This window comes from Rhinoderma darwinii, chromosome 1, assembly GCF_050947455.1.
Source record: "Rhinoderma darwinii isolate aRhiDar2 chromosome 1, aRhiDar2.hap1, whole genome shotgun sequence".
In the NCBI taxonomy this organism is placed as follows: domain Eukaryota; kingdom Metazoa; phylum Chordata; class Amphibia; order Anura; family Rhinodermatidae; genus Rhinoderma; species Rhinoderma darwinii.
The window spans coordinates 667,209,809-667,234,181 of NC_134687.1; the positions used below are offsets into that span (position 1 = coordinate 667,209,809).

The following is a 24,373-nucleotide window of genomic DNA, read 5'->3' on the forward strand; positions in this document are numbered from 1 at the left end:
AAAAGAATCAGGAGAGAGGATTTACCGTCCGATTTAGCTGCCAAGAGATCATTTGAGACTTTAGTAAATCATTTACTAAATAAATTTAGTAAATTTAGTGTATCAAGTATTCCCTTTGGGAGCAGTATTAGTAATTCTGGATTCTATTACTAGAGATATTCTCTGGCATGGTAAAAACCCCACATCAGTCTTGATGCATTGAGAGCTCATCCAAGGTTCGGTGGGCAGTCAGATTATAGAAACTACTCTATTGCCTCCCAGCTTCAACAGCTGATTGAGTCAGATATTTCCATCCTTATATACTCATATCTCATCTAGAATCCCAATTTCGGTGCTTACTATAATTTTTCAGCTTTATAGTCTATGGGCAGTCCGGAAGAGGTTAAAGAAACTTCAAAAGCTTCGAAAGACTCATAACCTTTTCCGCTCCATGACATAATAGTACGTCACGGCGAGTGGGTCATTTCTGTGAACTGACTAACCGTTATATAATGCAAGAATCCCCGACCAGAGCATTCATCATCGACACATTGGCCGGGGATTCTGCTGCTAGAGGGAGTCCCTGTCCATATATGGACAGTGACGTTACGGGCTATGAGATGATGGAGTCCCCAGCCAATGCTCAGGCCGGGAAAACCGCTATTAGAGGGAGCCCCTAGTATACCTATCTATAGGGGGCGTGAGGCGCTATCTACATCTGAGCCGTAATTTATCACAGTTTCAAAAAATTTCAAAAGCCTTTGTTTTGTTTTTTGTTAGGGACCGAACTGGTCCCTAACGAAAAAAAAACAAAGGCTTTTGAAATTTTGAGAGCTGCTTCAGATGTGAACTACATCGGAAGCAGCTCTCATTGGCCGATAAATTAGAAATTTCCCCATAAATCACACCATTTTAAAAACGACACCCCTCAAAGTATACAAAACAGTATTTAGAAAGTTTCTTCTCCTTTTAGGCATTTCACAGGAATTCAAGCCAAGTAGAGGTGAAATTTACAAATTAAATTTTTCTTGTAGAAATTCCATTTTAATCCATTTTTCTCTGTAACCCCATTTTGGAAACTACACCCTTCAAAGAATTCATCTGTGGGTGTTAACCATTTTGACCCCACCGTTTTTTCAGAGAACGTATTCTAATTGGGCAGTGAAATAAAAAAATGAATTTTTTTTCAAATTTTTGTTTTTGCTCAACATTTCTTTTTTTCACATGGAATAAAAAAAACCATTTTGTTGCACAATTTCTCTTGAGTGCGGCAACACCCCATTTGTGGTGATAACCTGCTGTTTGGGCCCATGGGAGGGCTCAGAAGAGAAGGAGCACTGTGTGTTCTCTATGTCATTCCCATACGTTGTTGTTCTTCCAACCTCCGGGACACGCAACGTTGAGCAGTGCTGACATCTCGGCCGAGGCGCGCAGCGATCTGCTGAAGTGATAAACCAAGGACTCGGCTCAAGATTCGGTCCCTCGCAGTTTGTGACAAGTGGCGATAACTGAAATGTCAACGAACAGGAGGCATCGCACAATCCTTCCACACCCCTCGATTTGATTATTGAGGTTTCTTGTGCCTAAAAAACCTCACTTTTAATCCGGCTTTTATGCCCCCCACATGCCACAGATTGGAGCTTGTTGGACTTCACGGCTTGTCCTTCTTGTTGTTGCAATTCATTGTTGTGGAGGGTATATGCCAATTCAGTGACCGATATATTGTGCCCAGAATGTGCCACTGGAGACATACACCCCATATGTTATCTGCTGCCTGGCAGGGCTCAGAAGGAAATGACCACCATTTGGTCTACTGGAGCTTTTCTGGTGCCAAGTCATGTATGCAGAAGCACCTGAGGTACAGTTGAAGCCCCCGAAGTGACCCCATTTTAAAGACTACACCCCTGGGCGTGGCCGGATGAGCATGGAGTAAGACGTGTTTGCCTTAGCTCCGTTACACCAGGCATCAAAGCGGCTCTAATTTACACTTTCCAGGACGATATTTTAGTCCAGGAGTAGTGCAAGCTTTGCAGGATCAAAGTTTATAATGAGGAAGGCAAAGAAGAAAGAGAGCTCAGCGAGACTCACTGAGTTCTTCCCGTCCACGAGGTCACAAGATGGCGCCGGCACCAGACGAGACACAGAGTCAGGAGACAGATTTACTCCGTTGCCTGCATCTTCACTGACCAGTGCACCTGGCTGCAATCAATCTCCCCACATGTCCTCCTCCACGCTTGGCAGAGAGACTTTCAGTAGCAATGTGAGTAACTGTGTGAGGATTCTTCATATGTCTCCCACGCTGCAGTTAGATAACGGGACGCCATGTGCTTCACAGTCCCTGCTTCTCGGCCGTTTCAGCCTGTTACAGAAGACATGCTCAAAGGTATGTTGGAAAGCCTGAGATCTTCTTTGCAGAAGGACATACAGTCAGCTTTTTTGAATATTCAAGCTGAATTTAATGCATTGGGGGAACGTACGTCCCACATGGAGACAAAAATGGCAGAATTTTCTGGCGCCCATAATGAGTTGGTAGACCTTAACTCCTCCCTGGAAGAAGAAGTGGGGCTCATGCGGTTAAAAATCGCGGATATGGAAGATCGTTCTAGGCGCAACAACGTTAGGTTCAGAGGTATTCCTGAATCTATTAAACCTGAACAGTTGGGGGAGTTTCTCACTGACTTCTTCGTTGTTTTACTGCCTGATTCACCTGCACCGGATCTACTTCTTGATAGAGTTCACCGTATTCCCAAACCTAAAGAGCTTTCTGCCGCCATTCCCAGAGATGTGATAGCTCGGCTGCACTTTTTTCACTTTAAAGAAAAGATGATGCAAGCTGCCAGAAATCCAGTGGATTTACCTGAAAGATTTCAAGAGGTGTCAGTTTTCACTGACCTATCTGCAGTAACTTTGGCTAAAAGAAAGGAATTTCAAGAAGTTGCAAAGATCCTGAGAATGGACAATGTCCACTATAAATGGGGATTTCCGGTAAAACTGGTGATCGCGAAAGATGGAAGGAAAGTGATTGCAAATTCGCCAGGAAAAGTGATGCAATTACTTAAAGAATGGCAGTTACTCCCGTCTGCTTCTTCAAGTTCTTCTCCGAGACAGAAATCGACACCTCGGCTGGAAGAAGAGTGGGTAACTAAATCTTCACATTGACTGAACTGTGATGGCTCTGCTGCAAAGATATGATGGCATAGGGTCTGCTTGGCAGGCCTTGGAAGTTATGTCATGTTCCTGGACTACTTCTGTTGTTTATTTCTGAAGATGGAGCTACATGTGTATGCCTTGGTACGGTTCATGCTGAAACACTGCAAGTGATGTGTTTCTTTTTCCCCCCTTTGCATCCTGTAGATGGATGTGAAGTTTCACTGGTTTGTAACTTGTTCACTGACTGTTTGTCAGCTGTAATTTCTGTTCTGTTTTTTCGTCTATATCAGGCATATCTACATTGCTATGTATTTCATATTGTCATGGCTTTTCATTTGTCAGTGGGATGTCTAACTGTTGGGAAGTTAGCGGGCAGTAACTGTGACCTAAGATGGTGATACAATTAGTTTCCATTAATGTGAAGGGTCTTAACAGTCCCTTTAAAAGATCTATGCTGTGGAGAGAAGCCCATAGGTCTCATGCGGATATTATCTGTGTTCAAGAAGCGCATTTAAATCAGGCGGATATTTTTTCGATTACATCACAAGCAATTTCCACATATCTTTGTCTTTCCTGCCCTGAATAAGAAGAGTGGAGTGGCTATTGCAATTAAAAAAAATCGGTGGCCTTCACCCGACGATCGTCTCATATAGATCCGTATGGGCGCTATGTTATTCTGATCTGCGATATTAATAATGTTACTTATACTTTGGTGTCCATTTATGCTCCGAACCAGAAGCAGACCAAATTTTTCCAGTCCATTTTTAAAATCATTACCAAACATAAACTGGGCTCAGTATTAATTCTAGGGGATTTTAACTAAGTGATGTGGTCCTCGTTGGATACTACGGGTCCTGGTGGGGCCGATAGACCCTCTGAGCTATTTAACCTTACTCATAAGGAGGCCTTAGTGGATGTATGGAGGTTGCAACACCCATCAGAACGAGATTATACTTTCTTCTCCCATCCACACAAGACTTACTCTCGTATAGATTTGATCCTTACTGATGCTGTGTTGTTCCAACGTGTTTTGTCATCTGGTATTGGAAATATAGATTGGTCCGATCACGCTCCAATATGTATTTCTATAGCGAAACAATATAATTCTACGCCAACATCCTTGTGGCGTCTAAATAATTATTTCTTACAGTCCACTAAACATGGAGATAGCCTGGAAAAGTTATTACATACCTTTTATTCGGAGAATAACACTGGGGATGTCACTCATAATACATTGTGGTGTGCGCATAAAGCGTATATGAGAGGTCACTTTATTAAGATTGCATCCAGGGATAAGAGACAGAGGGCTGAGATGCGTTTTCATTTATCCTCTACCATTACTCAACTCAGTGGGGATAATAGACGGGTTTATTGTCCTTTGAGGGCAGATATGATTAAGAACTTGCAGCATCAGTTACATCAACTGGATTTATACAAATATGAACTAACCTTGAGGAAGGTTAGAGCGAGATACTATGGCTATAATAATAAAGCTAGTGCGTTGTTAGCATCACACCTTAAACAGCGTTCCTCCAAATCCAGAATCCCTTTTTTGTATAACACTAAAAATGAGAGAGTTTTTAATCCCTAAAATATAGCTAATGTGATGGCGGACTATTATGCTGATTTATACAATCCTAAAAATAATCTGGGTACTCCGCAACCTATGCTCCCTGATATATCCTCCTTCTTGGAACATGTATATCTGCCCTCAGCTTCATCTATGCAGTTAGAGGATTTGTCTGCCCCTATTTCTGAGTCTGAGATATTGCAAGCCATTAAGGCCTTGAAGCCGAACAAAGCTCCGGGGCCAGACGGTTTCACGACTGACTATTATAAGAAATTCAGTTCTATTCTTGTGCCTTTTCTGTCAGAGGTATTCAACTTGGTCCAGGGTGGAGGGACCTTTCCTAAAGAAATGCTGGAAGCCACGGTAGTTATTCTGCCAAAAGGGGAGAAATCCCCAGATAGACCAGGTAATTTTAGACCCATATCACTCTTAAATACAGATCTTAAACTGTACTCAAAAATTATTGCGGAGCGCCTGGCTAAAGTATTGCCTGACCTCATACACCAAGATCAAGTGGGGTTCGTTAAAGGCAGGCTGTCCTCGGATGGCACTAGGAGACTCGTGAACTTATTGTGTTCAATTGAGGGGGATCGGACGCCTTCTCTGCTTCTTTCCCTTGATGCAGAGAAGGCTTTCGACAGGGTTCATTGGGGTTATTTGGGTGAAATCTTAACTAAATTCGGTATTACTGGGATGGCTCATCATAGTATTATGGCCCTATACACTTTTCCATCAGCAATGGTATATACGTCTGGATTCTCATCTATGCGTTTTGGGATTACAAATGGAACTAGGCAGGGGTGTCCCCTATCCCCACTTATCTTTACTTTAGTCATGGAACCCCTAGCAGCCTTAATTCGTTCCTGTCCAGAGATCAGTGGTATTAGAGTTGGGAACACGGAACACAAGATTGGTTTATTCGCGGACGATGTGATTATTGCGATGTCTAATCCCACGGTCTCAGTATCTGCAGTTGCTAAGATTTTGGAACAGTTTAGTCAGGTTTCCTATTACAAGCTGAATGTGAGTAAGTCTGTAATACTAGGTATGAATCTATCACATGATCTTAAGACGTCTTTGCAAAACGCATATTCCTTTGTATGGGCAGTTGACTCTATTCCATACTTGGGTATACAGCTGACTTATCCTACTTCCCTTTTCAATAAATATAATTACCTTCCACTATTACAACAGGTTGAGACAGAATTAGCTACTTATTTAAAATACGAGGCATCCTGGGTTGGCAGGATCTCGACTATTAAAATGATGGTGTTACCTAAAATATTATATGTGTTTCGTAACTTGCCGATCTACCTGTCCAGAACCTATCTTAAAAAACTTCAGAGTATAGTTAACAGGTATGTCTGGAAAAATTCTCGACCTCGAATTTCAGCCGAAGTTTTATATAGACCTATTTATAAAGGAGGTTTGGGCCTTCCGCAGATGTCTCACTACTATTATGCTGCCATCTTAGATCAGGTTCGGTTCTGGCATATCAAACATCCTACAAAACATTGGATGTGTATGGAAAAAGGGCTGCGGGCTAATATTCCAGTTGATGCCCAATTGTGGTTACTTTCTACAGGGGGTAAATTGCCTAGGTCGCAATTCTTAACGCTAGATGAACACAAAATTTTGTGGGAAGGATCCTATTTTCCCGTTGAGATATCCTGATATTCCTCTTTGCCTTATTCCCTTTCTAATTCCTAATTTAGTGATCCATAACTGGATGGATGCGGGTATTGAAACTATTTCTGATCTCATGGAAAATAATCACTTGAAGACGTTAGCTGATATATGTCACAAGTTTGCATTATCCAAGAATGATTTTTTTAAATACTTGAGGGTGAGACATCTGCTGAACTCCTTTCCTGCTTATACTGATGTTCCTAGATCTGTTGAGGAAGTAGCATTCAAAAATCTGAATAGAACATCGAAGGGTATCTCTAGAATTTATGCGGTGTTATGTGGGTTAGTATCTAAATCAAAAATGGTCTGTCTATCTCGGTGGGAAAGGGATTTGGACTTATCTATTACTTTAGAAGATTGGGAATCTACTTTTCAGCTGGCCGCTTCTCTTTCAAAATGTGCTACACACCTAGAGGCTTCCCGAAAAATCTTGTATAGATGGTACTATACCCCGAATCGTCTATCTCTAATATAGCCTTCGTCATCTGATCAATGCTGGAGATGTTCAATGTCTAGAGGTACTATTCTTCATATTTTTTGGGAATGTCAGCATATTAAAATCTTTTGGTCGCGTATTGCACAAATTTTAGAATCTGTTTTAGGAGCTCCGGTTACACTATCTCCAGTCCTTGCCTTGTTACATGTGGGAATAGTTGACTACGCTTATCACGATAGACTTATACTTTTTCATATGCTGGTATCAGCCAAAATATTAATAGCCAAATATTGGAAGTCTACTAACATTCCCCACATCTCGGAGCTCATGCATTATGTGAATAATAATTGTATGATGGAGTGCTCGTTGGTTTCCATTCAAGGTGTGTACAGAAGGGCTTCCTATTGGGATAAATGGAAAAATTCTAATTGTCATAGCATTGTGTTGTAATAATAATGGCTAACAATACTGTATGTGTCTATGTAGACCGAGTTCTTGTTTTTCTTCTTATGTTCTTCTTTTGTTTCCTTGAAGTTCGTTGTTTCTCTTCTCTGAAAAACTTGTGAACCAACAATTGGATATAAATGTGTAATATGTCTCGAATCCTGTGGATTCATATGTTGTAAAGAGTATTGGTTCAATAAAAACTTTTATTATTATAAAGACTACACCCCTTAAGGCATTCATCTAGAGGTGTAGTGAGCATTTTGAGCCCACAGGTATGGTGTAAAGGGTACCACACAGCAGATGGTGCAGAGTGAGGTTTGAAATTTTCTATATATACATATGCCAAGTTAGTGTCCGATATATTGTGCCCAGCATGTGCCACCGAAGACATACATACACCCCACCCATAAACTGTAATGTATGCCTGTAATACCCTACATGTGGCTGTTATCTGCTGCCTGGGCACACGACAGGGCTCAGAATGGAATGAGGGTAAATTAAAAATCAAGGAAAGTATCAAAAATTAAAACATTTTAAAACCGGGCACTGGCTTTTCGGGTCACGTGGCACATTAGTAAATTGTGGGAATTTCTCTTCCACCACTTTCTTTAAGCATTGTTGACCTAAGGGCTTAACGTGGGATGAGGGCAATGTCTTTTTTAGAAAACACCACACACTGTTCTTCGGCTTGTGATTAGCCTTTCTAGGCGATCCTTACATTCTTACCATAGACATCATTTAATCAAACGATTTAGCATATATTTAACCCCTTAAGGACGCAGCCTAGTTTGGGCCTTAAGGCTCAGAGCCCATTTTTCAAATCTGACATATTTCACTTTATGTGGTAATAACGTCGGAATGCTTAAATCTATCCAAGCGATTCTGAGATTGTTTTCTCGTGACACATTGGGCTTTATGTTAGTGGTGAAATTTGGACCATATATTCAGTGTTTATTGGTGAAAAATTGCAAAATGCAGAGAAAATTTATAAAAATTAGCATTTTTCTGAATTTAAATGCATCTGCTTGTAAAACAGACTGTTATACCACCCAGAATAGTTACTAGTTCACATTTCCCATATGTCTACTTTAGATTGCCATCGTTTTTTGAACATTCTTTTGTTTTTCTTGGACGTTACAAACCTTAGAACATAAACAGCAATTTCTCATATTTCTAATAAAATTTCAAAAGCCTTTTTTTTAAGGTACCTCTTGAGTTCTGAAGTGGCTTTGAGGGGCCTATGTATTAGAAACCCTGATAAAACACCCCATTTTAAAAACTAGACCCCTCAAAGTATTCAAAACAGCATTTAGAAAGTTTATTTAACCCTTTAGGCATTTCAAAGGAATTAAAGCAAAGTGGAGGTGACATTTTCAAATTTCATTTTTCTTGCTGAATTTCAATTGTATTAATTTTTTTCTGTAACACAGAAGGTTTTACCAGAGAAACACGACTAAATATGTATTGTCCAGGTTCTGCAGTTTTTAGAAATGTACCACATGTGTCTCTAGTGGCTCGTGGAATAAAACACAAGCCCTAGAAGCAATGAAGCACCTAGTGGATTTTGAGGTCTCTTTTTTTTTAGAATATATTTTAGGCAGCATGCCAGGTTTAAAGAGGTGTTGAGGTGCCAAAACAGTAGGAATCTCCCAATAGTGACCCTATTTCGGAAACTGCACCCCTCAAGGAATTCATTTATGGTTGCTGTTATCATTTTTACCCCACAGTATTTACAGGGCACCTATTTGAATTGGGCTGTGAAATGTAAAAAAATGACATTTTTTCCAATAAAATGTCATTTTTCATCAAAATTTCTTATTTTCACAGGGAACAAAATACCCCATTTTGTTTCCCAATTTCTCCTGAATGTAGCAATACCCTATTTGTGGCGATAAACTGCTGTTTGGGCCTATGGGAGGTCTCAGAAGGGAAGGAGCGCTGTGTGTTCTTTGGAGTGCAGATTTTGCTGGATTGGTTTTTGGGTGCCATGTCACATTTGCAGAGCCCCAGAGGTATCAAAGCAATGGAAGCCCAGCAGAAGTGACCCCATTTTGAAAACTACACCCCTCAAGGAATTCATTTATGGGTAATGTGACCGTTTAGACCCCATAGTTTCTTCACATAACTTATTTGAATTGGGCTGGGAATTAAAATATTTTTTTTTTTTCCAATAATATGTAGTTTTAGCTCAAAATGTCTTGTTTTCACAAGAAATAAAGTACTCCATTTTGTTGCCCAATTTGTCCTGAGTGCAGCAATACCCCATTTGTGGTGATAAACTGCCGTTTGGGCCCATGGGAGGGCTCAGAAGGAAAGGAGCGCTATTTGTTCTTTGGAGTGTCTGTGTTTTGTGTTTACTTCCTGAGCCTATCCCACTTCTCGGTCTTCTTCCGGTCAGGTGTGGAGGGGGGGGGGGCGTATACCTGGCCTCCTCCCGCTTTCTTTGCGTGGGAATTTTTCTCCTTTGTTCTTTGGCGTTGTGAATGGAAGTGTATGATGCTGACGAATCAGCATCATCCACTTCTCTTCGCACAGACACACAGCGTGTCCTCGCTCATCCGACGCGATGAAGTTACTGTGGGAGGAAGTGAGTGACGTCACAGCATGATCTCGCGAGGACACGCTGTGTGTCTGAACTGCCAGAAGCTGGGTGGTAACGAAGAGAAGTGGATGATGCTGATTTGTCAGCATCATACACTTCTATTCACAACGCCCAGCTAGTAAAACAAGTAAAAACGCCCTGATGTAACACACAATACACGCCCACTTGGACATAACATTAAACACGCCCAGTGGTACTTAAGAAAGGCTCATTTGCATAAATATAAAAATGGTCATAACTTGGCCAAAAATGCTCGTTTTTGAAAAAACCAAAACGTTACTGTTCTCTACATTGCAGCGCCGATCTGCTGCAATAGGAGATAGGGGTTTGAAAATCTGGTGACAGAGCCTCTTTAATATAACCCATGGCTTGTCTCTCCGGAGCAGAAAGATTATAAATCCGCCCCTTGGGCAGCTTGGCATTAGAGAGAAGTATAATGGGACAGGTATACGGCCTCTGAGGAGGGTGAGATTCACAACCAATTTCAGAAAAGACATCCTCAATCTTGAATACAGTCCGGCTTGTTTTTGAAAGAAAAAAAAAACGTTACGGTTATCTACATTGCAGCGCCGATCTGCTGCAATAGGAGATAGGGGTTTGAAAATCTGGTGACAGAGCCTCTTTAAAGACATTCTCAGTAAGGGTCATATTCGTCCGTCTACTTCTCCGGTGGGTGCAGGCTATTTCTTTGTTGAAAAGAAAGATGGCGGCTTAAGACGCTGTATCGACTACCGTGAATTATATAAGATTACCGTTAAGAATAAGTACCGTCCCCGACTCACCCCGGACCTGTTTAATCAGATCTCAGGAGCCAAGTGGTTCTCTAAACTGGATTTACGCGGGGCCTACAATTTGATTTGAGTCCACAGAGGGGATGAGTGAAGACAGCGTTTAATACTCCAGACTTATGAGAATTTAGTCTTGCCTTTTGGTTTAAGTAATGCTCCAGCGGTTTTTCAGAACCTGGTTAATGATATTTTCAGAAATTTTATCAGACAATTTGTATCTCATGTTTAACATTTAAGGTCCGTCCTTCAGGTACGGAGGGAAAATTGTCTTTACACGAAACGTGAAAAATGTCTTGTTCTGTCTCCTCATGATTTTCGGATGGACTCCGCTAAGGTTCAAGCAATTCGGGATGGGTCCAAACCATTTCACTATAAGGCCCTGTTCACACGGAGTTTTTTGACACGTTTTTTGACGCGGAAAACGCGTCGGAAAACGCACCAAAAACGACCCAAAATGAGTCCCATTGATTTCAATGGGAGACGGAGGCGTTTTTTTACCGCGAGTAAAAAAACCGCCTCGCGGCAAAAAGAAGGGACATGACCCTTCTTGATGCGGTTTCCGCATCCAAAACCGCATTGAAATCAATGGGGACACGTCAAAAAACACCTCGAACTAGTGAGGTGTTTTCTGACGAGTATATTGCCGTGTTTTGGAGGAGTTTCTTGCAGGAGTCGTCTCCTGCTGCTAGTCCAGCCCAGAAAGGGGCTGTCATTTCCTGTCTGCTCGTGGAGGCTGAAGAACATCGTGGACAGAACTCAGGGATACAGAAAACCGAAGTCCTGCATCCAAATCGAATACAAGTAAGTGCAATTGCTCCTATTGCTATACATGTATGGAGCTGTGCATTTTTTATTTTTTTTTTAATTATTTTTTTTTTATTTATTTTTTTCAAATTTTTTTTTTCAATTTTTTAATTTTGTTATGCAGTTGTTCATGTATGTCATCTCTTTTTTTTTTTTTTTTTTTTTAACATTTCAGGAACAGAAATGACGACAGCAGAGGTGTACCACCGAATGGACATTGATGTTGGGAAATTGATTCAAGAAGTAAGTACCGTATACTTTTTTTTTTTTTAATGTGGGCCTGTTCACATCAGCGTGGTTTCCGCTGAGAGGTTCCGTCGGTGCTTTCAGTCAGGGGAACCCCTCAACGGAAAGGCAAGTGTGAAGTGGTGACAGATCCGTTGCTAATGGTTTCTGTTTGTCCCCGTTGTGCAAAGGGTTCTGTCGTTTCGACGGAACCAATACCGCAGTGTAGGGAATCCCATTAGCAACGGATCCATCAGCATTGAAGTCAATGATGATGCAAACAGAAAACAATGTTTTTTTTAATGTGGGCCTGTTCACATCAGCGTGGTTTCTGCTGTGGGGTTCCGTCGGTGCTTTCAGTCAGGGGAACCCCTCAACGGAAATGCAAGTGTGAAGTAAGTTCCGTTTGCATCACCATTCATTTCAATGGTGACAAATCCGTTGACAGAAGGATGTCAGGCTGGGTTCACAAGACCATGTTACGTCCGTAATGTACGGAACGTATTTCGGCCGGAAGACCCGGACCGAAGACAGTGCAGGGAGCCGGGCTCCTAGCATCATAGTGATGTACGATGCTAGGAGTCCCTGCCTCGCTGCAGGACAACTGTCCCGTACTGTAATCATGATTACAGTACGGGACAGTAGTTCCACGCAGAGGCAGGGACTCCTAGCATCGTACATAACTCCCGGCTCCCTGCACTGGCTTCGGTCCGGGACTTCCAGCCGAAATACGTTCCGTACATTATGGACGTAACATGGTTGTGTGAACCCAGCCTCAGGCTGGGTTCACACGACCTATTTTCAGACGTAAACGAGGCGTATTATGCCTCGTTTTACGTCTGAAAATGGGGCTACAATACGTCGGCAAACATCTGCCCATTCATTTCAATGGGTTTGCCGACGTATTGTGCAGATGACCTGTCATTTACTCGTCGTCGTTTGACAGCTGTCAAACGACGACGCGTAAATTGACTGCCTCGGCAAAGAAGTGCAGGGCACTTCTTTGCCACGTAATTTGAGCCGTTCTTCATTGAAATCAATGAAGGACAGCTCAAGGTTTACGAGCGTCTCAGACGCCTCGTAAATTACGAGGAGGAGCATTTACGTGTGACACGAGGCAGCTGTTAAGGGTATGTTCACACGGCCAAATTTCAGACGTATACGAGGCGTATTATGCCTCGTTTTACGTCTGAAAATAGGGCTAGAATACGTCGGCAAACATCTGCCCATTCATTTGAATGGGTTTGCCGACGTACTGTGCAGACGACCTGTTATTTACGCATCGTCGTTTGACAGCTGTCAAACGACGACGCGTAAAAATACAGCCTCGTCAAAAGAAGTGCAGGACACTTCTTTGGACGTTTTTGGAGCTGTTTTCTCATAGACTCCAATGAAAACAGCTCCAAAAACGGACATAAAAAACGCCGGGAAAACGGCGCGAAAAATGCGAGTTGGTAAAAAAACGTCTGAAAAGCAGGGTCTGTTTTCCCTTGAAAACCGCTCTGGATTTTCAGACGTTTTTGTTGACTACGTGTGAACATACCCTAACAGTCTGTCTTTTCACACGTAACTGCCTCTCAGCGTGTGAACATACCCCCATGCATGTGAAAACCTCTGCAAAAACAGCCTGGAAAACCGCCTCAAAAACCACGTCAAAAACCACTTCAAAAACCACATCAAACATGAAAACCTCCAGGGTCAGTTTTTACAGGAGGAATTTTCCTCCTGCAAAAAACTCAGTGTGAACAAGCCCGTGCACAGGTTCTTGGGTTTTGCTAATTATTATCGAAAATGGATTTCTCCATTGCCAAACCTTTGACAGATCTTACCATAGTGGCTTCTGATCTTGTAAATTGGAAACCTGGTGCGGTCTCCGCCTCTGAAACCTTAAAACAGTGTTTTCTAAAAGCGCCTGCACTTGTACAACCTGATCTTTCTATACCCTTTATTGTTGAAGTTGATGCCTCAGAAATACACTACCGTTCAAAAGTTTGGGGTCACCCAGACAATTTTGTGTTTTCCATGAAAACTCACACTTATATTTATCAAATGTATTCCAAACTGATCAGAAAATATAGTCCAGACATTGACAAGGTTAGAAATAATGATTTTTATGTGAAATAATGATTTTCTCCTTCAGACTTTGCTTTGGTCGCTCCATTTGCAGCAATTCCAGCATTGCAGACCTTTGGCATTCGAGCTGTTAATTTGCTGAGGTCATCGGGAGACATTTCCCCCCCCCCCCATGCTTCCAGAAGCCCCTCCCACAAGTTGGATTGGCTTGATGGGCACTTCTTGCGTACCATACGGTCAAGCTCCTCCCACAACAGCTCTATGGGCTGAGATCTGGTGACTGCGCTGGCCACTCCATTACAGATAGAATACCGGCTGCCGGCTTCTTCCCTAAATAGTTCTTGCATCATTTGGAGGTGCTTTGGGTCATTGTCCTGTTGTAGGATGAAATTGGCTCCAATCAAGCGCTGTCCACAGGGTATGGCATGGCGTTGCGGAGTGATAGCCTTCCTTATTCACAATCCCTTTTACCTTGTACAAATCTCCCACTTTACCCCAGACCATCACATGACCTCCACCATGCTTGACAGATGGCGTCAGGAACTCTTCCAGCATCTTTTCAGTTGTTCTGCGTCTCACAAATGTTCTTCTGTGTGATCCAAACACCTCAAACTTCCATTCGTCCGTCCATAACACTTTTTTCCAATCTTCCTCTGTCCAATGTCTGAGCTTTTGCCCATAGTAATCTTTTCCTTTTATTAGCCAGTCTCAGATATGGCTTTTTCTTTTGCCACTCTGCCTTGAAGGCCGGCATCCCGGAGTCGCCTCTTCACTGTAGACGTTGACACTGGCATTTTGCGGGTACTATTTAATGAAGCTGCCAGTTGAGGACCTGTGAGGCGTTTATTTCTCAAACTAGAGACTCTGATGTACTTGTCTTGTTGCTCAATTGTGCAGCGGGGCCTCCCACTTCTCTTTCTACTCTGGTTAGAGCCTGTGTGTGCTGTCCTCTGAAGGGAGTCGTACACACCGTTGTAGGAAATCTTCAGTTTCTTGGCAATTTCTCGCATGGAATAGCCTTTATTTCTAAGAACAAGAATAGACTGTCGAGTTTCACATGAAAGCTCTCTTTTTCTAGCCATTTGGAGAGTTTAATCGAACCCACAAATGTAATGCTCCAGATTCTCAACTAGCTCAAAGGAAGGTCAGTTTTATAGCTCCTCTAAACAGCAAAACTGTTTACAGTGGTGCGAACATAATTGCACAAGGGTTTTCAAGTGTTTTCTAATCATCCATTAGCCTTCTAACACAGTTATCAAACACAATGTACCATTAGAACACTGGAGTGATGGTTGCTGGAAATGGGCCTCTATACACCTATGTAGATATTGCAGTAAAAACCAGACATTTGCAGTTAGAATAGTCGTTTAGCACATTAACAATGTAAAGAGTGTATTTCTGATTAATTTAATGTTATCTTCATTGAAAAAAACTGTGCTTTTCTTTAAAAAATAAGGAAATTTCTAAGTGACCCTAAACTTTTGAACGGTAGTGTAGGTGGGGGGCCCGGTTATTTCAAGGGTCTTCTGTATTTACTAATCTGCGTCCTTGTGCTTTTTTTCCCTCGCGAGTTTTCTTCCACTGAGAAGAACTATGATGTAGGTAATCGCGAGCTTCTTGCTATTAAGTGGGCGTTTGAAGAGTGGCGCCACTTTCTAGAGGGGGCCAGACATCAAATTATTGTACTGACTGACCATAAAAACCTGACTTTTTTAGAATCATCTAGGAGACTCATCCCCAGACCGGCTCGGTGGGCCTTGTTCTTTACCAGATTTGACTTTATTGTAAACCACAGACCCGGGTCTAAAAATGTCAGGGCCGACGCCTTATCTCGAAGTTTCTGTTCCTCTCAGGTCCTCGACATTCATCCTGAACCTATTTTATCTGAGGGGATAGTGGTTTCTGCAATATGACCCGACCTTGTAACGGAGATTAAAGAATGTCAACAGCTCGCTCCGCAAACCATTCCTGCTGGGAGATTGTTTGTCCGTCCTCAGTTCAGATTTTGTTTGCTCAATGAGTTACAGGATTCTGTTTTGAGTGGTCATCCAGGGATAATTGGGACTAAAAGATTAGTCTCGCGGCTCTACTGGTGCCCGTCCTTGTCTCGTGATGCGAGTTCCTACGTCTCGGCTTGCGAGGTCTGCGCTCACGCTAAGACTCCTCAAGTTCATCCTATTGGTGAACTGTTGCCACGGTCTGTTCCGCAGAAACCTTGGTCTCATCTGTCCATGGATTTTATCACCGATTTGCCTCCCTCTGAAGGGAAAACGGTCATTTGGGTATTGGACGGTTCAGTAAAATGTGTCATTTAATTCCTTTGCCTCAACTCCCTGATTCAGAAACTCTGTCTAAACTATTTATTGATCAGGTGGTTCGTCTGCATGGTATTCCGGAAAATATTGTCTCGGATAGAGGTGGACAATTTGTGGCTGACTTCAGGGGAGCTTTGTGTAAGGTGCTTGGGGTACAGTTACCGTTCCCTTCTGCATTTCACCGAGACTAATGGACAAAACGAGCGCTTTAATGAAGCCTTGGACCAATATCTTAGCTGTTATATTGCTGATAATCCGGCTGAATGGGTCTCGTTTCTTCTATTAGCGGAATATGCCATAAATAAATCGCCACCAATGTGTCTCTTGATACCTCGCCGTTTTTCTGTAATTATGGTCTTTCACTCTCGTTTTGGTTGATTTTCCGCCTCTTCTAGTGAAAACCCAGAGGTATAAGTTGAACTAAATAAACTGTGCACGGTTGGGACTCAGGTTCAATTGAACCTGAAGAACTCCCAAGTTACTCATAAGAAAAACGCTGAAAAAAACGTACGGTGGGTCCCGTGTTTGGTGTGGGGCAAAGGGTGCGGCTTTCTACTAAAAATCTCAGACTGAAAGTGCCATCTCACGAGTTTGCTCCTAGGCTTATTGGTCCATATGAAATTGTTGAAGTTATTAATCCAGTGTCTTTCCGCCTGGCTCTTCCTCCGTCTTTTAAGATTCACCATGTTTTTCACAAATCTCTCCTTGAAATTTGTTTTCCACCATCTAATCCACTCAAGAAACCTCCTCCTCCAGTTCAGGTAGAAGGAGATTTGGAGTTTGAGGTTCAGAGGATTGTGCATTCTAGAAGGGTGAGTGGTACTCTCCAGTACTTGGTGCACTGGAAGGGGTATAGGCCAGAGGAACGAAATTGGCTTCCGGCCTATTCTTTACATGCTAGTCGTCTTGTTAAAAGTTTTCATTTAAAGTGCATTTTGAAACCTAGGCCGAAGTTTAAGAGTCCGGTGGCCCCTCATAGAAAGAGGGCTAGTGTTAGGAAGAGTCTGTCTTTAAGATGACCATGACTACTGATCTAGCTTCTGGGCGGTACGGTTTACTTCCTGAGCCTCTCCCACTTCTTGGTCTTCTTCCTGTCAGGTGTAGGGTGGGGTATTTATACCTTGCCTCCTCCCGCTTTCTTTGCTTGTGAATTTTTTCCTTTCTTAGGTGTTGTGATCAAGCTGTCACTTAACCTGTGCCCCAGACTCCTGGGAAACTGGCCTCGGCTTGTCTCACGTAACCCCTTGTTTACCGATTTGGATGATCTGCTCCCGGCTGGTTTTGACCTCTGCTGTACCTGATTTCCACTCGCTCTATTTTGGACTCTGTTACCCTCTGGCTGTCTGGTTACCTGTTCAGGTATCGCCTGCAGTACCCCCCCCCCCCCCCTTATCCAACACTGAACTCTGTTAGAGCAACCTGGGTTCTGTGCAGCCAAAACCATCCTGCCTTGCGATGGGCTCTGGCGAATACCTCGGAGTAGCCTTAGAGTCTGTCGATCAGAGTTGTGACGAATTTGGGATTGCAGTTTTATTTCCACTCTTATTCCCGACAGTCTCCAGCAGCCTTATGGGAATGGCACAACCAGTGATTCCATAACAGATAGCCGTCAGATAGCGTTTCTGTTAGTTTCTCTTTTCTGTACTTATTTTTTTAATGTTACAATAAAAAACCTCTAAATCCACAAACTGTCTTTCATGCAGATGACCCCAAAAGAAAAAAAAAGTACACAGAATGCAGGTTATAGTGTGTAGTGTAGTCAGCAGATACAGCACTTATACTTATTAATCCCCAGCATGGCTCCCCTCTCATTCCTAGTGCCCAGCATTGCTCCCCTCAGGCTTACACACTACACTAGTATATACCCCATCATTCTTATACACTACACTAGTTTGTTCTCTCTCTCTCTACCACAGATTTCAGCCGATCGCTTTGTGATCTGCTTATTGTCACAGGACCCTTCTAACAAGTAGAGATTGTCTAACCTCTGAAGTCACTTTATACATCCATTATCACTTACCTGTGGTAACATCTCCTGGAATTTCCTCCTTCACGTCACTCATACACGGTTCATCGCCCCTCATCCACTCTTCATCTGCTTCATCTACAACTTCAACCTTAATACCAATCAGATTGTCCCCCTAAACAGACAAGAAAAATATATAGAATGGTCTATGGTACAATTATTTTATAGTCATATTTTGGTGAGACTTTAGCGGCATCTACCTGATGATTATCGGGAACATTGTAATATTCCTCTGGACAGTCCTGGAGATACAGAGGACGGGGACATCTCTCTGTAGGAGACACACAGGGAGAGAATACATTACTACTGTATATCAGTCTATAGATCAGACACTTCTGTCATAGGTTTATTTATCAGGACCTACATAACAATGATGTGTCCTCACCGACTTTCTGATTAAACACCGAGCTAATGTGTCAGACCCACAGTGAAATACCAGGAGGGATACAGAGACTCCACTTTCATTACTCGTGGGAATAGTGACACACACACACACACACTGTAAATAGTGCCACACACACAGCCTGTAAATAGTGCCACACACACACACACACACACACACACACACACAGCCTGTAAATAGTGCCACACACACACACACACACACACTGTAAATAGTGACACACACACACACACACACACACACACTGTAAATAGTGCCACACACACAGCCTGTAAATAGTGCCACACACACACAGCCTGTAAATATTGCCCCACACACAGCCTGTAAACAGTGCCATACACACGCAGCCTGTATATAGTGCCACACACACAGCCTGTAAATAGTTCCACACACACAGCCTGTAAACAGTGCCACACACCCGCAGCCTGTAAATAGTGCCACACACACACACACACACACACACACACACACACCCTGTAAATAGTGCCACACACAGCCTGTAAATAGTGCCACACACACACAGCCTGTAAATAGTGCCACACACACAGCCTGTAAATATTGCCACACACACAGCCTGTAAATAGTGCCACACACACGCAGCCTGTATATAGTGTGACACACACGCAGCCTGTAAATAGTGCCACACACACGCAGCCTGTATATAGTGCCACACACACGCAGCCTGTATATAGTTCCACACACACAGCCTGTAAACAGTGCCACACACACAGCCTGTAAACAGTGCCACACACACAGCCTGTAAACAGTGCCACACACACAGCCTGTAAACAGTGCCACACACCCGCAGCCTGTAAACAGTGCCACACACCCGCAGCCTGTACACCGTGCCACACACCCGCAGCCTGTACACCGTGCCACACACCCGCAGCCTGTAAACAGTGCCACACACCCGCAGCCTGTAAACAGTGCCACACACCCGCAGCCTGTAAACAGTGCCACACACCCGCAGCCTGTAAACAGTGCCACACACCCGCAGCCTGTAAACAGTGCCACACAACCGCAGCCTGTAAACAGTGGCACACACCCGCAGCCTGTAAACAGTGGCACACACCCGCAGCCTGTAAACAGTGCCACACAACCGCAGCCTGTAAACAGCCTATAAACAATGCCACACACCCGCAGCCTGTAAACAATGCCACACACCCGCAGCCCGTAAACAATACCAGATCGGAGTCTGCTTATAGAGGGAATTTACAATAAATTATAATGTGGTGAAAAAAATAATAATCTGGAACAGAAGAATTGGGTCTCAAAAGTGTACTCTTCTGGGGAGGTTTTACTGTATTTTTAATCTGTTTATAAATGTTCCTTACTGACACAAAAATGTTAGTTTACAGTAATGTAGTTTTATAAAACTCACAGCGGTCTGTTAAGACATAACTAAGGTATAACAGGCATTACTACATACATGGCCCTGTTAAGCCATCAGTGGTCAGTAAAAACCATCAGCATTGGGACCCCCATCGGTCTAACACATAAGTGTTTAATTGCTCGGTGTCTCGCTGCTGGAACACCGACCAATCATGTGAATGGGGGTCCAGAGTCCCCTAAATGTATGGAGTAGTGGTCAGGCGTATGTTCTGCTGCTCCATTAATCCTCGATGGGACTGCCAGAGGTAGCGGAGTATAGCGCTCGGCTGACAGAATTCATCGACCATCCTGGAGAGAATGTGCATTCACAACTCCTGCACCACGTATAACACAACTTTACCTGATGGGTTATTTAATGTAGCACGAAGGTTGAATCTGTCCAGTAAAGAAAACCCAGTTTTATACACCCTATTAGGGAATTATGAGTTATTAGAGGGGGGTCCTCTGCTCAGGATCACAGTAGAGAATGATTACATAGAGCGTCCCTCTCTCTCTCTGGAGGACCTATCCAGTCCTGAATTACAGAGACAACTTATTGATTTGAATGGACACTTGTGTAATACATCTTTTCTCCTGTGGTAGAACTGCTGCGAAACTGAACACTTGCAGCCAGGATTCACCAGATTTCAGCTGATCACTTTGTGATCGGCTTATTGTCACAGGACCCTTCTAACAAGTAGAGATTGTCTAACCTCTGAAGTCACTTTATACATCCATTATCACTTACCCGTGGTAACATCTCCTGGAATTTCCTCCTTCACGTCACTCATACACGGTTCATCGCCCCTCATCCACTCTTCACCTGCTTCATCTACAACTTCAACCTTAATATCAATCAGATTTTCCCCCTAAACAGAAAACATAATAAGTAAATTGGTTTTTGGTACAATTATTTTATGGTCATATTTTGGTGAGACTTTAGCGCCATCTACCGGATGATTATCGGGAACATTGTAATATTCCTCTGGACAGTCCTGGGAATACAGAGGATGGGGACATCTCTCTGGTGGATTTCTCCTACTGGATCCATCTGTAGGAAACACACAGTGATGGAATGGATTGTTTACATGTGATGATCAGATGATGGATGTAGTATCTGGGTGACCCTCACAACCTGTTAACCAATAAATATCTTCCCCCTCCTTACACGGCTGATCAGCCCTTAAATCCGTCTCTTCTTCTACTTCATCTTTAACTTCAACCTTATTATCAATCAGATTTTCCCCCTAAACAGACAAGAAAAAAATATACAAATTGGTTTTTGGTACAATTATTTTATGGTCATATTTTGGTGAGACTTTAGCGCCATCTACCGGATGATTATCGGGAACATTGTAATATTCCTCTGGACAGTCCTGGGAATACAGAGGACGGGGACATCTCTCTGGCGGATTTCTCCTACTGGATTCATCTGTAGGAAACACACAGGGAGAGAATACATTACTACTGTATATCCGTGTATAGATCAGACACGTCTCTCATAGGTTTATTTATCAGGACCTACATAACAATGATGTCTCCTCACCGACTTTCTGATAAAACACCGAGCTAATGTGTCAGACCCACAGTGAAACACTAGGAGGGATACAGAGACTCCACTTTCATTACTCGGGTGAATCCATTTTCAGCAGGTGGAGGAGACTCACACATTTATGTATTTATAAGGGTCGTCTGGTGTGGAAAACCTATTGACAAATACCTTATAAGGGAATTCTACACAATGCGACAACCCACGGTCGAGATTCTCGTCTTTTATCAGATCGACAAAGTACCCGTAGTAAGGAGAACTACTCCAAGTTTGCTCTACATTCACCAGGGATGGGAGATCACTGAGGTGTTGGAGAAAGCTCTATATTTGTAAACCCCTACGTGTCCTTTCCCTGGGAAGACAATTCCTCTCTTCGGAGGTGCCGGTTACGGTGAATGGGAGAAAAAAAACAACTATATAGGATTACATTTATCAGTGATTGGTTTTCCGGGAGCCCATGACATCAACATAAGAGAGAGAACCTGTCTCCATTCTGGACAAGGAACAGGAACCTCTGAGGTCACTTTATAGATGGGACACCCCCAGCCTCCTCTGAAGCAAGACTTGTACTTCAATACTACTGGGCTTTAGATATTAGCTCTTTGGCTCGAACGCTGTAAAATGTGTAAATGTGTGATGTCACCTTCTTTCTGCTACCTAGTAGAAATCACCTGACAATCCCTTTCTACTCAAGACCTGCCGCTCAAATTCCAAGATGTGAGGTGAAGAGACCTCTAACAGGGTCTGGGATAGCTTCACTGTAACCTCCAAGACTAAGAAGATGTGTCCACCACGGTTGGAAAATCCTCGGGATTCAGGAAAAAGAATCGTGCCATTTTTTGTTTGACCTGGTGTCCTAAAGGCGAGATATCTGGTTGAAGACCTTTGGTTATCGGATCAGGTAATCTGCATTTACATTATCCGATCCCATCGGATGGACCCCCAGACCGGGACAAGATGTGAGGCTCCGCAAGTCTCAGAAGCTGGTCTTCCCTGGTCTGTTCTTAGTTGGAGATTGCGCGTTTTGAGCCTTGGAAACAAGGTCTTGTATATATAGAGGTCAGAGAGGACCCGTCTTTTATAAAGGGTTAAGAAATACTGCTCAGTGAGAACTTCTTACGTATGATCAATTATGAAGTATTTCGCCCAGACTAACGAGAAGTCAGAGAGAGAGCTTGGTAAAATACAGATTAATATCTTCAGCTATAGCAAAAGTTACAAAAAGTCCTAGATCTCTATAAACTTTCCATAAAGGTACGCGAGCACCCCAAATATCTGCGGGATCGGACTGATTTTCAGGCAGGATCTGTTGACACAAGGATGACTAGACCTGCAATCCACACATGCTTTCTCTACAGACACCTGGTACTGAGGACACTACTCACAATCCTCCGATACAAACAAAGAGCAAAAAATACACAGTTTCCAGTCCTGAGACCGTTAACAAAACTGCCAATAATCCATACAACATACAGAGGGGAATTTATTAAGACTACCGTTTCATACACAATTGTGACGCAACAACCGTGGCCGAGCATCGTCCAATCCGCGCCCGTTGCCCATAAAAAACAAACATTCACTTCTCCGCTCCTCTTCCCTCAGACTCCGTTACCATTGTAGCGCTGGTCGTACAAGGTCCTGGTGCAGGGCAGCGTCAGGACCTGATAAGGTCATCAGTGCAACGGCGCTGCCTAGTGTCATTACGTTATATGAACAGCACTGGAGCGATGAGGGAGCCGAAAGGTAGAAGAGGAGCTGAGAAGTATCATTTTTACTCAAATTTTACAATGGAGGGGCGCGGGGGAAGGTAGGTGCTCAACAGCGGCCTCTGCTTTGCTGCGCCCTGTAGAGTGAAATCAACATCAGCTAGGAGATGGCGTAGATTTTCACCGTACCCATAATGGAGGCGTAAATAGGCCAAAAGTCGAAATGTAAAATTTTATTGGCCCTGGTGAGACTTTTCTACACCAGAAAACTGGCGTAGAAACGTTAATACATTGTACGGAATTGCTGTATAATGTCCTTCATGCTGCTTCCAGTAAGTGCTCTCTCTCACCCCAGTGCTGGGAGTCACAGCTACACTGCTCATTACTGCTGTATGATGTCCTCCATGCTGCTTGCAGTAACTGCTCTCTCACCCCAGTGCTGGAAGTCACAGCTACACTGCTCATCACTGCTGTATAATGTCCTCCATGCGGCTTGCAGTAACTGCTCTCTCACCCCAGTGCTGGAAGTCACAGCTACACTGCTCATTACTGCTGTATAATGTCCTCCATGTTGCTTCCAGTAAGTGCTCTCTCTCACCCCAGTGCTGGGAGTCACAACTACACTGCTCATGACTGCTGTATAATGTCCTCCATGCTGCTTCCAGTAAGTGCTCTCTCGCTCACCCCAGTGCTGGGAGTCACAGCTACACTGCTCATCCCTGCTGTATAATGTCAAACATGCTACTTCCAGTAACTGCTCTCTCTCACCCCAGTGCTGGAAGTCACAGCTACACTGCTAATCACTGCTGTATAATGTCCTCCATGCTGCTGCCAGTAAGTGTTCTCTCTCACCCCAGTACTGGGAGTGACAGCTACACTGCTCATCTCTGCTGTATAATGTCCTCCATGCTGCTTCCAGTAAGAGTTCTCTCTCACCCCAGTGCTGGTTGTCACAGCTACACTGCTCATCACTGCTGTATAATGTTGTAAAGGATCTGCCAGACACAGCTTCTGTGTCGACGCCCGTGGTTAGTCAGTCTGCACCTGCTCCTAAGTCTGATCGAGTGACCCCTCCTTCTACCAATCAGGATGGGAGGCTGAGGAGTGGGAGAGCCTATCACAGCCTGGCCAGACGGAGCTAGCTCCCGCCCTCTGTCTATTTATACCTTCACTTCCTGCTCCTCCTTTGCCTGTGATTCTCCTGTTTCCTGGCTCTGCTGCTGCTGCTTGAACTATTTGT

At 43.4% G+C, this 24,373-nt stretch overlaps 1 protein-coding gene across 1 annotated transcript in view; it reads right to left on the reverse strand.

Annotated features, from left to right (window-relative positions):
• The window catches only part of LOC142664852 (uncharacterized), a 60,608-nt gene that overhangs the window by 5,146 nt on the left and 31,089 nt on the right, over positions 1-24,373 (reverse strand). Inside the window, exons 5-10 of the mRNA XM_075844249.1 lie at positions 21,213-21,310; positions 21,047-21,125; positions 20,832-20,929; positions 20,627-20,747; positions 18,305-18,375; positions 18,099-18,219 (exon numbers count right to left, since the gene is read on the reverse strand). Coding sequence (XP_075700364.1) covers positions 18,099-18,219; positions 18,305-18,375; positions 20,627-20,747; positions 20,832-20,929; positions 21,047-21,125; positions 21,213-21,310 — 588 coding nt within the window. The remainder of the gene's footprint in view (positions 1-18,098; positions 18,220-18,304; positions 18,376-20,626; positions 20,748-20,831; positions 20,930-21,046; positions 21,126-21,212; positions 21,311-24,373) is intronic.